General features: G+C 43.3%; 1 protein-coding gene across 3 annotated transcripts in view; it reads right to left on the bottom strand.

Annotated features, from left to right (window-relative positions):
• MYRIP (myosin VIIA and Rab interacting protein) overlaps positions 1 to 17,296 on the bottom strand; it is a 396,401-nt gene that overhangs the window by 210,837 nt on the left and 168,268 nt on the right. For all 3 annotated transcript variants that reach the window (XM_090050365.1, XM_090050364.1, XM_090050366.1), the window contains one exon: positions 895 to 1,116. In XM_090050365.1, the coding sequence (XP_089906491.1) occupies positions 895 to 1,116 (222 nt within the window). The remainder of the gene's footprint in view (positions 1 to 894; positions 1,117 to 17,296) is intronic.

Below are 17,296 nucleotides of genomic sequence, written 5' to 3'. Positions count from 1 at the left end.
AACACTATTTAAGACAGAGGAGGGCAGAATGCAGCCCACGGGCCAGATATGGCCCACCAAGACAGTCTATCCAGCCTGCAGGACCTCTAAAAAATTTAGAAAATTAATATTTATCTTCCCCTGGCTGCCTGTCATGCAGCCCTCAACGGCTTGACAAAACTCAATAAGCAACCCTCCACCCAAAATAATTGCCCGCCCCTGGTTAAGACCTGGACTCCCATGTATTGGCTCTGCCTTGGTGGCAGCCCCTCCTAAAGTTCCAGTCTCATGATGCCCACCTCCAACCCTCTGGCTTAGGGCTAGCTTCTGGCACATATAACAAGGGAGTGCCACCTAGGCATTCCTGCTTGTGGCCTCCTCTACCCCTATAGTCACAAGTTCAAAAACCCCATCTCAAAACTCAAAATAGAACAAAAACGCAAGCTAACTGCTTCACAAAGCAAATAGTCTCCCTCCCTCAGGTAAATGTTGCCTGCAGGCCCTAAAGCTGTCAGAAACATCTCAACCCAGCTTCCCTGCATGGCTTGGGCGCCTGCCTGTCCATCTTCAGCAACCCCTCTCTCCCAGGAGCTCTACTCCCTGCTGCAAGCAGGGGCTGCCCCTTGCATGGTCAGGGACTGGACTTAGATCCCTCAAGCCCAACTTCCTTCTGACCATGTAACCAGGTCTACACCCAGGGACCAGGTATACCTAATTGCTTCATTAGCTGCCTGTCCTTTTTTAGTCCCTGGCTCAGTCCACCAGAGCTGTTACTTCTTTTGGCCTTGGGTTTCTTACCTTCTCTGGCCTTCCTAGTAACTGGGTCAGGGGTTCTCTATTACAATAGGAAGAAAGCTCAAGTCAAGGTTTCAGTCCAGTTGTTCTATACCTGACAATACCATAACATGCACCTACCTTGCCTGCTGACAGACACAGCAGATCCAAGCCTTCTCCTTCTTCTGATAGGAGCAGCAGTTCTTGCAGATATTATACTTGCAGTCTTGGCACTGCCGCTTGCTATTGATGAGAAAAGTGAAAGGGGAGCAGCAGCGAATGCAACAATGCTCATTAAACTTCTGATGCTTGGAAAGGATGCTGCACTTGTTACCCTCTTCATCCAGCTTCTGCTTCATTTCACTGGAAGAAAGGAGAAAAAACCAATGAAACTGATGTTCTGTCTGGAGTTCTCTTTGTTCCCCACTCTGCTCCTCCAATCCCTGCGTCATGCAACAAAAATAACTTTTGTAGGTGTAAAATGCACGTCAGTAATGTTTATTCCAGGCCAAGAACTGGAAAAGAGGGGGCTTCTGCTTTCTACTCTTTTCTCTGACTGTGCTCCTGGGCAAGTCATTTAGAACTCTCTGGACTGTGTCCTGAAGCAAACCATTTGACTTCATTCAGTTAAATTGAAATAACTGAGATAAGAATCATTGCTTCAGCTATTCCATATGTAACCTGGGGTTAACAATCAGTAGGTTTGCTTGAGGATTCATTACTACTTTTAGAACACTCTGAAGATGAAAAACACCGTAAAAAAGTGAAAGCGTTGGTTGTATTGTGTTAAACACAACCTCCTGATTAATGAATACCTTTGAGAATAAAAGCATGGAGTTTGGTTTGTTCTGATTCATGGGATCATATTGTTCATAATGGCTCCAATTCAACGAAGCATTTAATCACATGCTTGATTTCAGTGAGAGTTAAATGTTTTGCTGATTCAGGAACAATATTTGGCCAACTGCAGGTTATTTGTGAAAATGTTTGCAAACCCCAAAAGTTCCATGAATATAGTAGAAATATTTTCTTGTCCAAATGTTCATAGCAGAAGTGTGTTATTTATTATTATTGTTCTGTTCATAATGCTTCAGTCGTTCATTGCAGGGAGCAAACAATAACAGGAGAGTTAAGCAAATGACCACATGAATAACAAAAAGTGAACAGAGATTTTAAATATGGCATAACCTGCAAATTATTCATGGAAGGCATCTGGCCCATACAATTAACAAACACTATAGAAGAAAAAAACAGGATTCTTTCATAAATAACTGGCTAAATAAAATGGAATTCTATAGAACAGTATTAATAATGAATATTTTGGCCACCTTTAATGACTGGTAAATATTTATTTAGCATTATGGGTATAACACAATAAATTAACAGAAAAAAGTCCCAATATGCTGATTTAAACTGAAATCAACACTTTTTCCATGTCCAAATTATTATAATATTGCTTAAAGGAAAGATGCACACACACACACACACAGATCCAGAGATTTGCTTAGGATTCATCATCTTAACTGCCATTTCTGCCTCTAGTGATATAAAGTGCATATTGTTCTCTGGCTTTGGTATTAAACAGAGTCCTATGGGCACATGAGATGTTTTTGAAAATGTAACACTTTCAATCTCATTAGCCACTGGCAATATTGATCTGTCTTGGAGCAGATGAAGAATACAGTATTTTTTAGTTACTCCTGACAGGCAGACCACACATAAGCAGTATGCAATGCAGTTCCCAAGGATAGGCTATAACTAACTATTTCTCCCAAAAAAGATATATAAACAATTTATTTATGTAGATGTCCAGTAGAAATATTAGAGGTGAAACAGATACAAGAATTGCATGTTAAGGGAATATGGTTTTTTTTTACCATGAACATCCTTACTGGATCACATTAATTTCTGATGCAACTCCATGAACTTGAGAGTTATGCCAAAGATTAATTGGGCAATTATGCTTAAAGAGTGTGCCAGACTTACTGTTTTTAAAGGTGGATAAATAAAGGAAGGTAAATCAATTGTATTTGACATAAGTGATAAAGAGCTATATTGCAGCTAGCACTTACATTGCTTCATGTACCAAAGGAAAGTGATAAAATAGCATCTTCCACCTGCCCCCCTTGCCAAGAATTGCAGATCCTTTATTTCTCTGTAGAACACAGGCAATGCATCCCAGTGGCTTTCTCCTGGGAGAAGAGTGAGGAGGATAGTAGGCACAGCAACTACCACAATGGAGTCTGGTTCTTGATAGTTTCATAATACATATAATAAAAGGCAAAGTCATTTGCTCTTTGGGGACATGGGCAGGGAATTACTGTGATGGTGAGTACTGGATATAGTATCTGAGCAGAAAGACTAAACTGGAATGTACACCACATGCTTTTAATGGACGTGGCCAATTAAGCTTTTCACCCAGGGCACTGCCTGTCAGATGCTGCAATTCATATCAGCAGACAAATCCACCTCTGGCTACCACCCACGATTGTGGACCTAAGGAGCTGAGCCAAAATGTTTCTCCCCATGCTGTTTCCTTGGACAGTAAAGCACATGCTCCAAATGAAGATAAAGGAGGGTTGCAATTTATTGGCAACAAGCTGCATCTTCCAGTTTTGAGAAAAGCTGAAAATGAAAAAGGAAGCCTTGTATGAAATCCATGAAATACTGAGAAATTATATTTTTACCATAATTTCAATCATGAGAATTCTTGTGTTCTGAGTTTCTTTGTCAACCCTAACCCCTTATACTACCTGAATGAAGTGCAAGGTCTCAGTCCTTCAAGACATTCAGTAGTCTGGTTCCTGGAAATTGCAAAGATGATCTATGGTAGCACTGGATTTATGACCCAGATACCTTGTTCTGGGAGGACCCAAGCCCTCAAACTGACCACCATCTCTCCATTTGATAATAGGCAAATTTTATTGATACACTGTGACAGCAGATAAGAATAATGGAAACAATTCTAAATCTACCAGTCCTAGAGCTGCAGAGTCAAGGTACACCTAGCCAGTATGCAAGCTTCCCTCTGAGGTTCTCTCTTGAATGACAGATGTCAGCATCCTGGAGGTAGGAGGCCAAGCCCCAGTGGGGTGGGTGAGATGGGCTGGTGATATGTCCTCTATCCAAGGTGGCCTTGGGTTCCCCTTTTGCGGACCCTTTGCTGCTCTAAAATCCCTACTTTTTGTAGTCTTTCTTCCTTCTGATGATTCTTCATTCTTGGGCATCACTGATTGGTCTCTCTGTGGTCATCATACTGTTCATATTCTGTCTTATTAGGATATTTCTTTGTTTCACAAACCCATCACATGCACACATCTTAATCTGGTTCTTTCCCAGTTTCTCCTAATTTGGTCCATCTACCAAAGCTGGAAATCCCCAGAGTTCTGCACTTGGGCACTCTAACTTGGTGCCACTTTATTTCATGTTACGGAACACTGTGCTGCATGCCTTCAGTTTCCCAGCCTGTGTGTCTATTTGCCTCTGTCAGATACAGTGGGCTTTGAAGAAATTGAGACAAACAGGATTTTTAGAAATCAATTAACCCTTGCCATTGCCCTAGACCATTGTTCTAATGCATATTTAACTTTACCTTCAAGCCAATTCCCAAAAGCAAACCTTCAATTACCATTTTCTAGTCAACAATCTGAAGACCAAGATGAGGACTATGGTCAGTAACTTTCTAAATCTTGTCCAAACAGGGGACAGAACTCTCCTGGGGGGTAGTTGGAGACTGTGGAATAATCTCTCATAGGAAGGAAGGACCATAAAAAAACCTCAACATCTGCCTCAGACCTTGACCTTGTTTTCTCCACAGCAAACCTGGGCCATTAATATTAAAAATCAATCAAACAAACAAACAAACAACAAAATCAAACAACACCCCCCAATCTTCCACACAAAATGTTCTCCTTGGGAAAAGGAGAGAGAATGAACCACATAGGAATCACTTAATGCACAACTGGAAGGTGACTGGATACAATCAGTCATGAGGATATTACAAGAAATTCTACAGAATAGAGCTCGTTCTAGCTGAAAAAAATTAAGCCTGGATTTAATTTTTTTTGTGATTGTGAATCACTTTTACTCATCTGTAATGTAATAGAGGCAAAGGTACATGCCAAGTGTGGTGGAAACTTACTGGAGTCCAGGGAGAGGTGGCGAGATGCTGCGCCAGCAGTGGAGCATAGTGAAAGTGAAACCACGGCGGCTGGAACTTCCACAGATGAAGATCAAAGAAAAAACCTGTGGCAGAGCTGGGAGGAGCCAGGAACGGCTCCTGCATCTGCCTGGGTGCACTTTATAAAAGTGTGCCATGGTCGATTGGCTGGGATAGCGCCTGGCACCCAGAGAAAAGTTCTGGCCAGAAGGAAGCCAGAGGGACCGGAAACAGTGTCCCCAGCTGGCCCAGGGGGGCCAGAGCAGGCAAACATTCCAGTGGAGGAGGCTTGGTGGCTCCTTCAGAAGGGGAACACCAAGGGAACATGGGGCCAGCAAGGGCCCGAGGAGTTGCTAGTGGAGGCAGCGTGGATTGAGGGTGGCAACCGCAGTGACTGGGACACTGGTGAAGATGACAAGGACCGAACCCTGGCCCAGGAAATGGGCAACACGTACCGAATGTGGGGAGCAATCGACATGTCAAGGGGGGCTGGAGGCCGGGGGCAGTCTGGCTCTGACTCAACCAAGGGCAAAAGAGGGGCTGTGTGAAATGCTCCGTGCAAGTACTATCACTAGCTGATGACTAAGAAACTGAGTTGAAAGAGAGGGCCTGAGTACTGGCGGTGGCAAACAACATCACAGTTGGCATTAGGCGGGGTGTAGGGAAGGTGGAGCCCCAAGAAGAAACAGCAGTGAGGAGGGCCTAGGGAAGTACCAGGGGAGGCAGGAGCAGACATCATCCTCCCAATAAAATGGACTTATCATCAAAGACGTGGCAGACGAGACCCCTGGGGAACTGACCTGAAGTCACTCCCAATAGTCTGGCCGTGTAGCCCAAGAAGCCATGGCGAGGTTCATGAAGAATCCCAATGCACAACACTCAGGGGAGAGGCATGGGAGGCTATACCAAGTTTACCCTGAAAGTCTCTTACTCAGTTACAGAAATACATATTTTTTTTAATTGTATTTCACAGATGCATCGGTACATTTTTCAGGGACTAATGTTTATTAATTTTCTAACTGAACAAAATGTCAATTCCTTGGAGAATCTCTGAAATATATATATAACAAACTTTATTCCATGTTTTTGTCATGTAATCCTCAGCAAAGCTATCTTGGAAACATTATTTAGAATAATGCTTTTGGTGTAGTTCTCTCAATTATATTTATATTATCACTGATAATCCCTTTCCATTTTTCACTTTCTATGCTATCTAAAAATCTATTCATTTACTTTTTATTGTCCTTGAAAGTTTTTTACCAGCTTTTTAAAGAGGCAAATTTTGCTGCTTGACTAACTTACGTTAGTAATTTATGATATGTATGGTGGGTGTCCTTTTGTTCTATAGAGATATGCAGTTTATATAAGATTATATGAGTTACGGGAATGTTTACTCCAAAACCCACACAGTCATAGCAGCATACTGGTGATGAAATAGGGTAAGAATAAGTTGGGACTACTGGATCCTATTTCCAGTTCACTGAGGCTACTATTGTGTTGGGTGACCTTATACAAATCACCAACTTCTGTGTTTCAGTTTGCCCATCGATCAAATGGATAATACATATCTAAATACAAATCCAAACTTTTTGGGATACTTAAAGGTTCTCTGGAAGTACATAAGCATCATCATTTTTAGAATTCAAATGTGAAATACTGCTTCACTTCATACTCACTGACAAAGCAGATAGGTGGTACACTTTTATGACCTCTGCCTCAACAGCAGCATTCAAATACCTGATCCAAACATAACTCCATTCCAGTCAATTGCATCATGCAACTAATTGAGTTCCTTCTTATTAGCAAGTATGACTGGACTTATTTGGTGCAGAACTAGAATTGCTAATGCTCTATTTGTGCTCAGAATTGGACAGGTCTATTTTGGTGGATTCCAATGGTTTTGAAATGTCATCCATTTTCCCCAAATGTGATTGGCCCCTCTCCAAAAGTAGCTTGAAAATGTTAAAGATAACTCTTCAGCGTTTAACTTCAGTAACAATGCCCTTTCCTCTACCCCTTACAGATCTGTAAAAAATCATCTATTGCATACAACTGCAGCATATCCTAAACGCATAAACAGTCAGAAAAACAACCAAACACACCCTTGCTATGGAAGGACGGTAACGTCTTGCTTAAGAAGGCATGTCTGGTTTTGACTTGCAGAATGACAAGGTTATTTTTCTTTTTTCTAACTTCCAGCTTGCTATTTTTGAAGCTTAAAAATGCTGCAATGATTCTATATGCATTTTAAGAAATGAAATGAGTCTGTAAAAACTGTAAAAACCCTGGATGGTCTGTTGTACTTGGGGCATTAGATGTGGTTATGTGCCTCAAGGGGGAAAAAAGCTATGATCTAAAAATATGAAATCACAGTGTTATGTATGTTGGCAAAAGGCTGAGATAATATAGCATTTAACCCCCCCCCCCCCGAAGTTAATTAGTATGCTTGTGAAAAAAGTATGAAAAGATGTTACCATAAAAGGTATTTGTAATGAACTTATAACGTAGAATAGGTAGGAACCCTAGAATTATAAGTCCGATCTGATCTAATCCAGCATTTTTGTACCAGTTGTTTGCAACTCTCAGGGAAGTCACAAAATGCAATCAAGAGAGTTATGGGTTTTTGAAAATGTTATTAGGTCTCAATCAAAGAAATCCTCACGACCCTACTATTCCAATAACTTCACTTTTGAAGTTCAAGTATTCTTTATCAGCCTCTCAAACCACAACTGCAAATGTATATATTTATCTTTAAAATGTATACAGCTTTACTTTTACTTTAATAGCAAGTGTAAGGAATTGACAGTTTATTGCAGTAAGATGACAGGCGCACAGTGTGAAAAGGCTGAAAAAGCCTGCCCTAGGCTCAAACAAGTTCTAGGCTTGATGCAGGACTCAATTGCTGCAATGCTACCATTTGCAATATGAGGATAAATCAGCTGATCACAAAGGTCATAAAAGCAAAACTGTGTAAGGTGTGCACTAGTTAGCATGTGCAAGATCAAAAGTGTGCCTCCATGAGCAGATCCATGTTGACCAGTGCCACTGCCTGAAGCACAGGTTGGCATGGGTCCTGACAAAGAAGTGTGGGATGCTGTCAAGGTACATCACATCCACAGCTCTCCTTGCATCCACAGAGCCAGTCATCTCATCACAGAAGGTGTGACCCTCCTGGGGACCTTACCGAAAAGGAGGAGATGAAGTCCCTTTCTGTTCACCTGCCACAACTTGATATGCAAAATAGAATTATACAAAGAAGGAGGCTCCAGTAATGGGTGGTGACAGTCACCTTAAATACAAACTTCTCCCCTTTTGGAGTGTTTTTTGATGCCCCACCTCTCCTACACCTCTTCTACATGGCAACTAGATTGTAGTTCAAGTGGTATTCACCAGAACAGTATGCAATAATATGTCCTGCCACCCACCCTGTATTAGGGCAAAGTCAGACATGTCAGTCTGGCTAATTAAATAATAATGAATAGGTATTCACCTTATTAGTCCACAATCAGTATTGACTCAAATAAATGAAATCAAATTATTGCCGTATACATATGCCTTTTAGTACATCCAAAAAGAAACAAAGAAAATTACAATAGGGCGATTAAATTTGTCGTCTTACATGACCAGCTATTTGGTGCTTTGTGAATTCTGACTCATGTGACACTTCATGATGATCCTCCAGCCATCTGTGGCTCACCAGTTATCCTTATACCTTTAACTGGTTACCTGCTGTGTGGTTGAGGACTACTCTGAGTCCTCCTCCAACAAGCTTCTCTGGGCTAAAACCTTGGAGCCTCTGTCTTTCAGCTCTGTGAGGCTCAGGACCCTTGTGGCAGCCCTTGCCAGGCTCAGCAACCCATGCTTGGGTCAGAGCCTGTATGCAGGGGTTTTCAGAGCAGCCTCCACATTGCTCCTCTTGCTCAGCAGTCCCCTGCCAGTTTAAATGCCCCACTCACTCTATTTCTGGGTGTGCCTTTATGACATCACTCCCTGCATTTCTTCCATTGCGTAGGGAGCATGTGTGTCTAAAGAGCCGTGCTGGTGGCATGTGCTGCTGTCATTTCACCGCTCTGGGACCGAAAGGTAAATCCTCTTTGTTGGCAGCCCTCCCCAGGCCACTTTGCCCCACAGCAGGGATCATATTGGAGCATATGCCGCCCCATACTCGAGGCCCCATGTGAGTCACCTCAGCCAGCAATAGAAGGCAATCAGGTTGGTCAGGCATGTCTAACCCTTGATGAATCCATGTTGACTGTTCCTAATCACCTTCTACTCCTAAAAGACATTGGAAATGGATTCCTTGAGGACCTGCTCCATGATTTTTCAAGGGACTGAGTTGAGGCTGACCAGTCTGTAGTTACCTGGATCTTCCTTCTTCCCTTTCTTAAAGATGAGCGCTATGTTTGCCCATTTCCAGTCATCCGGGACCTCTCCCAATCACAGTGAGTTTTCAGAGATGATGTCCAGCAGCTCTACAATCACATCAGCCAACTCCCTCAGCACACTCAGATGCATCACATCCAGCCCCAAAGAACGACAATGTCCAGCTGTTTTAAATAGTCCCTAACCTGGTTTTCACCACTGTTAGATGCTTACCTCCTCCCAAACTGTGCTGCCAAGTGCAGTAGTCTGGGAGCTGACCTTGCCTGTGAAGACCGAAGTGAAAAAGCATAGAGTACTTCAGCCTTTTCTGCATCCTCTGTCACTAGGTTGCCTCCTCCATTTAGTAAAGGACCCATACTTTCCCTGATCCTCCTCTTGTTGCTGACATATTTGTAGAAACCCTTCTTGTTATCCTTCAAATCCCTTGCTAGCTACAACTCCAACTGAGGTTTGGCCTTCCTGATTTCATCCCTGCATGCCCAAGCAATACTATTATACTCCTCCCTAGCTGTTTGTCCAAGCTTCCACTTCTTGTCCAAGCTTCCTTTTTGTATTTTAACTCACTGAAGAGTTCCCTTCTAAACCAAGGTGGTTTTCTGCTATACTTGCTAGTCTTCCTGCATATTGGGATGATTTGTTCCTACACATCAATATGGTTACTTTAAAGTATGGTCAACTCTCCTAGACCCCTCTCCCCTCAGAGTGGCCTCCTAGGGGATCTTGCCTATGAGTTCCCTGAGAGAGTCAAAGTCGACTTTTCTGAAGTCTAGGGTCCATACTCTGCTCTCCTTCCTTCCTTTCCTCAAGATCCTAAACTTAATCATCTTGCTATCATTGCTGTCCAAATTGCCATCCACTACTACATTCCCCACCAGTTCTTCCCTCTTTATGAGCAGCAGTTGCCCACTCCTTCTTGCACTTCCTTCAGGTCACCTACTTCCCCACTTACCTTAGGGCTTTGGTCTCCATCCCTTGGCGAACTTAGTTTAAAGCCCTCCTCACTAGGTTAGTGAGTCTGTCTGAAAAGATACTCTCTCCTCTTTCCATCAGGTAAATCCCATCTCTTCCTAGCAACCTTCTTCTTGAAACAACATCCCATGGTCAAAGAAGCCAAAGCCCTCCTGGTAACACCATCTGTGCAGCCAGGCATTGATCTGCAGGACACATGCACTCCTGCCTGGGCATTTTCACTTGACCTGAAGGATCAAAAAGAATACCACCTCAGCCCCTGTCCCTTTCACCCTTGTACCCAGAGAGTCTCCCCTGGCTGTAAGTATTACTGGTGCCCACATGGATGAACAGCATGGGGTAGTAGTCAGAGGGCTGGATGAGTCTCAGTAATCCTTCCTTGACATCTCAGATCTGGACTCTGGACAAGCAGCAGACCCTCCTGCCCCAAGACAACAGGTCAGGCCAGCAGATGGATGGCCCCATCCTCCTCAAAAGGAAGTCTCCAACTATCACGATCCAATTCTTCTTCTTGGTGACAGTGGTTTTGAGCCTTCCAACTTTGGGGAGGCCACACATTTCCCCTTTCACCAACGGAACGAGCTTCTCCTTCTCTGTTACTAGGGCTCCATATCTGCAGGACCTTCCCGAGGGTATGGTGAATCAAGGTGACTGCCTTGGGTCCCACGCTTTGAAGGACACCACACTTCAACATCACAGCAAGGAAAGTCTTAGCAGAAGTCAGAAAGCTGGAGCCGGAGCCAGAGCTGGACTCATGCAGCACCCCGTAAACACCCTGTTCCAGACCTCCCTGCAGGGTGCAGAAGAGGCTGCCATGGCCCCAGCAGGGTCTGGCAGCACCTCACGGGATAGGCTGGCAGCAGGTGAGCCCTGCTTCTGGCTCTAAGGGCTGTGGCAAAGGTACTGCCTAACGCCCACCCTGCAGTACAGCCTGGCCTGGAGCCACACCCTAGGGGTGTGCGGGGCCCAGGACATATCAGCCTGTGCAGGGCCCGGGTGAGGGGGTGTTGAGCAGCTGGAGCCAACAGTGCTCAGTGGTGGCACAGCTAACGGTGTTCGGCGGTGATGGCAGAGCTTGTGGGGCCTGGGGCAGTTGCCCTGATTCACCCCCCTGGGGACAGCCCTGCCCTGAGCCTTTTCGTTCTGAATTAATATCATGCATAGTTTGTTGTATATATAAGTAGGTAGGCACTAAAGTATTGTTTAATAGTGTGTTTATGGAGTACCTGTGCTAAAATTTGCAGCAATTTCAGAAAAGGTAAAATGCATCAATTCTGGATGAACTAAATCTATGGATACCATATGGAAATTGCTACAGCTTTGTTTATTTCAAGGTCGGTGTTTTTAAATCTGCTCCTCACTTCCATGTGCTCAAAGGGAGTAGGGTCTGACAGTAAGGAAGAGGGAAGAAGCTAGAGGGTGAAGAAGTTGGGGGTGGCAGACAGCAAGGGGGTGTCCTAACCCACCAGATTTAGTTTCCCTGTTGTAGCAGTGGGAGGGGACAAATTTAAGGAAAACCTCCAAAAATTAATTTTATACCTGGAAAATTAAAACAAATTTATATATTTTTCACAAATAGAATCTGAATTCTATTGGAACGTCATCTTATATTCAGGGTCATCTTATAGTCAAATAAATATGGCATATACACATACACACACAAAATGTGTACGTGTAACATTTTACAATTACCTGCAAAAAACCCCCCCAAACCTCCATGTTAATCTATCCAAAGTCTGCAGCTAGGGACCCCTCCAGGATTGCACAATTATTATTTTTTTGTGCACAAGATATTGATTCAGCAGATGCTGAGTGCCATGGAGGGCCAGACAGCAGGGAGTGTATGATAAATACAAAAAAACAACAGAAAGAAATACAAAGGAGAGCAGGAAAAACACGGTCTTGCTGTGGGGGAGCACTCTACACAAACCAGCTCATAAATAATTATGAGCAAGACACCTGTTGTAGCAGAGGTCAGGAAGAGCAACACTGGACCATACAATTATTTCAACTGTCATTCCATTCTCCTCCATACTATCTTACTGATGCCTCTTCTGTAAGATTGTTTTTCCCTTGCAAATTTTATTGCTGTAACCCATATAAATGTTGTCACAATTAGTGAGTACTTGATCAGAAATTTGACAGCTTTCAATATTTTTCTTCTTCATCTTTGTTTCTTTTACAAATACAAGTAAATTTAGATAATGAGATGATTTATACCCATTGGTCAGGCAAATTTTAACATTTTTAAATGATTAAGAAAGGGCATCTTTTCACCCATTCTATTCAAAGCTTAGGTCTTAAGGTACACAAACTGGATCTGGCCTGCAGTATGATTTTATGTGGCCCATAAAGCCTGGGTATTGGCACCAGAGGGCTTCTGAGACAATGGGGGCTGGCATTCATGCATTCAGTGGCAGCCATTAGGTCCGAAGTGCTCAGGGTCTCCCCTGGCAGTATTATTGGTGCCCACGTGGATGAGCAGCATGGGGTAGTAGTCAGAGGGCTGGATAAGTCTTGGTAATCCACAGAGCAAGCAATGACCCACCCCTCTTAAGTGCTGCCAACTCCTGCCTTAGGTGCAACCCTGGTCCTGCTGAAATTAATGGTAAAGCCCCTTTGTCTCTACTGACACCAAGTTTTCACTCCTTGACAAAAACTCTACAGTTGGAAACCTGAGAGCATTAAGAGAGACTACCATACAGAAAAAAGGATCTCTACTCTCATTTATATTGATGTAAATAAGGAGTAAATCGAATGAAGGCAACTGAAGTTCATTGGTGCAACACCCAGGTAACAGATCAGAATCTGTAAGGGATTGTCAAAAGTGCTCAGCATTGGCCATATTCTGCTCTCGTGGAAGTAAGTAGGAGTTTTAACACTGACTGAGCACTAACATCCCTACCTACCCTGCGTAGAAAAATATTCACTAGAGCATTCCCTGCAGAATTATCAGTTGTACCAGCACTGTTAATAAAGCAACAGCTTAACCAGGGAAAACCTGATGGCTAATCTCAACTGCCATGCAACTTTAGTGCAAAAAAAGGTCTTATAAGGTAATGAGGGTTTTTGGAGCTTTTAGATGACTTACATTTGCCTCTACAAAGGTTAAGTGTGGTAAAAGAACAAAACAGAAACTCAATAATCTTTACACAAGAGTTTGGGATTTTTAAGTGCTCCACACTACCCTGCCGGGAAAGGCATGTTAAATTCATATCCAAGGCTGAGTAAATAAAATATTAATAGATTGATAAGTTGCACCTTTAACAACTAAAAATGTGATGCTAAAGCCTCACTGAGGTGGTGCTTCAAAAACATTCACTCTCTGCATACAAACGTACCAGGCATTCAGGATACAACCTCTTCTTTAAAAATGCATAATAATGGAAGCACTGCATTTTGTTTATTTACATGCAGTCCTGACAAAAGGGAAATGGAGGTATCTCTTATTCAATATAATAAAATAGATGTAGTCAAGGCCAAGCCAGGGAAGCTTACTGCTAATCAAGATGAACCAAATTATACTGCTGATGGGCCCCCTGAGTATCAGCATGCCTCACACGTACGTATATCATAAAAATGCACAACAGGCAATGCAATTGCTAAGAGAGAGAAATGATTCAGATGGTACCAAAATCAGAAGTGAGCACACAGGCCCAACATGAAACCCAGGCTAACTATGCCAGTCCCTGACCTATTCTGATAACAATTTCATGTCTGGGTAAAGCAGTTTCACCAAATGAATGATTCACGCTGTGTTACTTATAGGGTACAACTACACAAGCAATTAATGCACAGCGGCAAACTCTGGTACATATCATGCCGGAGTTTATTGTTCCCAGGCACTGTATTTTAACATGCTCCAAGGATCACAGCACTGAGCTGGGTTGAAGCAGCCCCGACTGGCCAGGAGTCCGGGGGGTCAGCCTGTTACCCCAGGTCTGCTATGACCCAGCTCAGTGTGCCGCAGAGGGGCTGCCTGGGGCACAAGGGTGCTTCAGTGTGGGACTAGCCAGCAGGCAGCCCCTGCACTGAAGCACCCTTGTGCCCCAGCCAGTCCTGTCAGTGTGTACACATGCATTGCTGCAGAGTAAAAAAAAATTCTGCCCTAGGAGTTTAGTACCAAGTAGTGTCAGAGTTAATTAGTTTATTCGGTCCTAATAGCACTGCACGTATAGATGCTGAGGGCTAGGAACAAACATCACACCACATAAACCAGTTTAAGTGATCAGAAACTGGTTTCAACCTGTAACAGAACTGGTGTTCAGTGCACATAAACCAGGTTGAAAATGGCTGAAACCAGTTTGAGATAAACTGGGTTGAATGTAGTATTAGACTTAATTGATTTGGTCAAACCAGTTTATGCAATGTCTGTCCCAGACCCCTTCCTGGTTTAAGTTAAATCAGAGTCCTCCAGCATCCCAGATGCTTTGCAACTCTGGGCGGGGCTCTACTCTCTGCTCCAGCCCAGCAGGGCTGGCCCCTCCCCTCTGCTCCCTGGCTGCAGATCCAGACTGTACATATAGCAGTGTCTGCCTGGCTTCCTCCTGCTCCTCCTACCTCCCACTCACCATTCCCAGCTCAAGCAGGGATTCCCCCCCTCTCCTCATCCTTACATGGATACCCCTCAGTGTAACCATACCACATGCTGGCTACAGTCCATGCTGTGTCTGTGTTAGTCAGACAGGACAAGGGCAGACAGGACAGTGTTGGCTTAGGGATTTTTTGACCTAATCAACAGGTAGTTGGTAATGTCTCTCTGTTCCTTCCTTGGAAAATGTTGTTTAAGAACTTGAATTAATGAGAGAGGCTTTGTTTTGTTTGATGAGCTGACAAATGCTAACAACTCCCTGCTATGTAACTCAATGCTCTGTTATCAACAGTGGGGGGGGGGGATTGGAGCTTCCTAATCAGAGCATCCTGCCAGGGTTCCCTTCAGCTCAGCACTGTAGAAGGGAAGGGAGGGCTACTCTAGCATCCCCCAGCTTCTAGCCTGAGCCACTACAAGCATGTGCCCACATTTCTTCAGTCCAGAGGGGATGTCAGTGCAGTTAAAAACTGGTTCAACCTAGCCAGGTTAGACTAACCTGCAAAGACTGAATCAATTCAGGGTCAGGCTTTTTGAACACCTGTCCCTAGTTGAGATGTTTACTGCAGCGCTAATTAGGCAAGTAACTGTCTTATGTATATATGCCCATAGACACTATTCTCAATTAGAAATGACCAACATGTCAGAGCATAATTAGATGGTAATGAACAACATTTTGATATTATTTTAAATTCTTTCTTCTCTCCCTGTAAACCTGTAAATTGTTAAGGGTCATTGTATTTAACCCCATTTTCTTTTGTCAGGTTATATTTTACAGGGCTGAAACTCTTTACTGCACATTTGACTAATGGAGTTTGAATTCAGTTAAGTTGGCAAACACAGAGAAAAACAGGATACTGAATTAAACAGCTATTCTTCTGGGTTTTCTCATGATGTCAGAAATCTCCAAAGCAAAGCTTAAGTGATTACAGTAATCATCCACATTCAGAGCTGGACCTATTGCTTTATCATTCAAATTTTGCTGGATTATTTTATATAAAATGTAGAACTATTTCTGGCATTTAAGCTGTTTTGTTTATCCTCTTGTTTCCCCTATCCCTTCTCTTTCCCTTTCCTTTCTTTCCTTGAAAATGCTGTGGGGAGTAGGTCATATCAAGGACAGACCTTAGTCCTGTGGTCTCCCTTTTATAATGGTCCACCTTTCACCCAAACATGATTCTGGGTCCCATTTACCGCTGGGATCAGGCCCCGCCAGCGTTTATTGGGACACAATATCAACTGCAAGCAAAGATGAGTTGAGGTGTTACTCCTTTTTTAATATTAAACATTTTCATCCTATTGTTTTCAATCCAACTGTGCATGCATGAAACTGTGAGGAGGAGGAGGGGGGAAGTTGGTGAAGGGAGAACATCATTTTAATTGGCCCACTAGGAGAAATGGCTTCATCATCCTCAGCAGGTAGTTCCCCTGACCTTAACTAATTGGAAGATGAAGGGTAGATAGGAGCCAGCCCTTATCCTGACAGGCATGTATTCTCACTAGGAACCTACCTAATTCACAGGGTCAGTCCCCTGATTTCATGAGCAGAACATGGGCCTGGACAGCAATTTCATGGGAAGAGCATAGCAGCATTCCCATGATTGGCTATGGGGCACTGGTGGCCCTGCCCCTTGCCTCTGACTGGCTGTGGAGGGGACTAACTGTTGTGTGGCTCTGCCCTTGCTGCTGATCTGCTGCAAGAACTGTCCATCATGCAGCCCCACTCCTCACTGTTGATGGGTGGGGTGCAGTGGGGTGTGGCCACATGACAGGCAGCCCTTGCAGCCAATCAGCAGTGAAAGGTGGGGTAGAAGCCATCTTACCGGCATCCCTTCAGCCAGCCAACATCCTTTCCCCTCTTTCTGGTGACCTGCCACAGCACTCATTAAGGCTTTTGGGTTTTTTCCTTGTGGATTAGATGGTTTCCACAGATTTTGCAGACAGTGCCCAGATTTCATGGAGTCCGGAAAATTTGTGAAACTGTGAATTTGGTAGGTTCCTAATTCTCAGACATCCTACTCCACCCTCTCCGGGTATCTTGTTATATCCTCTACCATCCTTTCAACACTTGCCACCCCACCGAGGTCGCGGGGAAGGATAGTTAAAACGGTCTGATTATTTTTTTTCTTTAAATGGTTCTAAAGTCCTTTCCCAGAGCTGCTACACAAAGCAATATATTTTCCTTTAAAAACAAAAAAAGAGAATTCCTAGAATTATAATCCTTACTAATTATGTAAATTGTTTTCATTAAAAAATTTGATTACTAAAACGTGTATTGTATCCATTTTATATTTCCATCCCATTAAATATATGGAGTACATTATACTAGGCTATTAAAGATCCTAAAGACTTAGTAACAGAGCATCATTACAGTTTCAACACTTATTAAATCCCTCTCAAAGATTCTGCTTCATACACTTTCCATTTTCTACTAAAACCTATTA

The sequence above is a fragment of the Crocodylus siamensis genome, chromosome 5 (genome assembly GCF_052110815.1).
Source record: "Crocodylus siamensis isolate JL-2025a chromosome 5, ASM5211081v1, whole genome shotgun sequence".
Taxonomy (NCBI): Eukaryota; Metazoa; Chordata; order Crocodylia; family Crocodylidae; genus Crocodylus; species Crocodylus siamensis.
The sequence above is the reverse complement of the archived record's forward strand: the minus strand, read 5'-3'. Positions and strand labels throughout refer to the sequence as shown.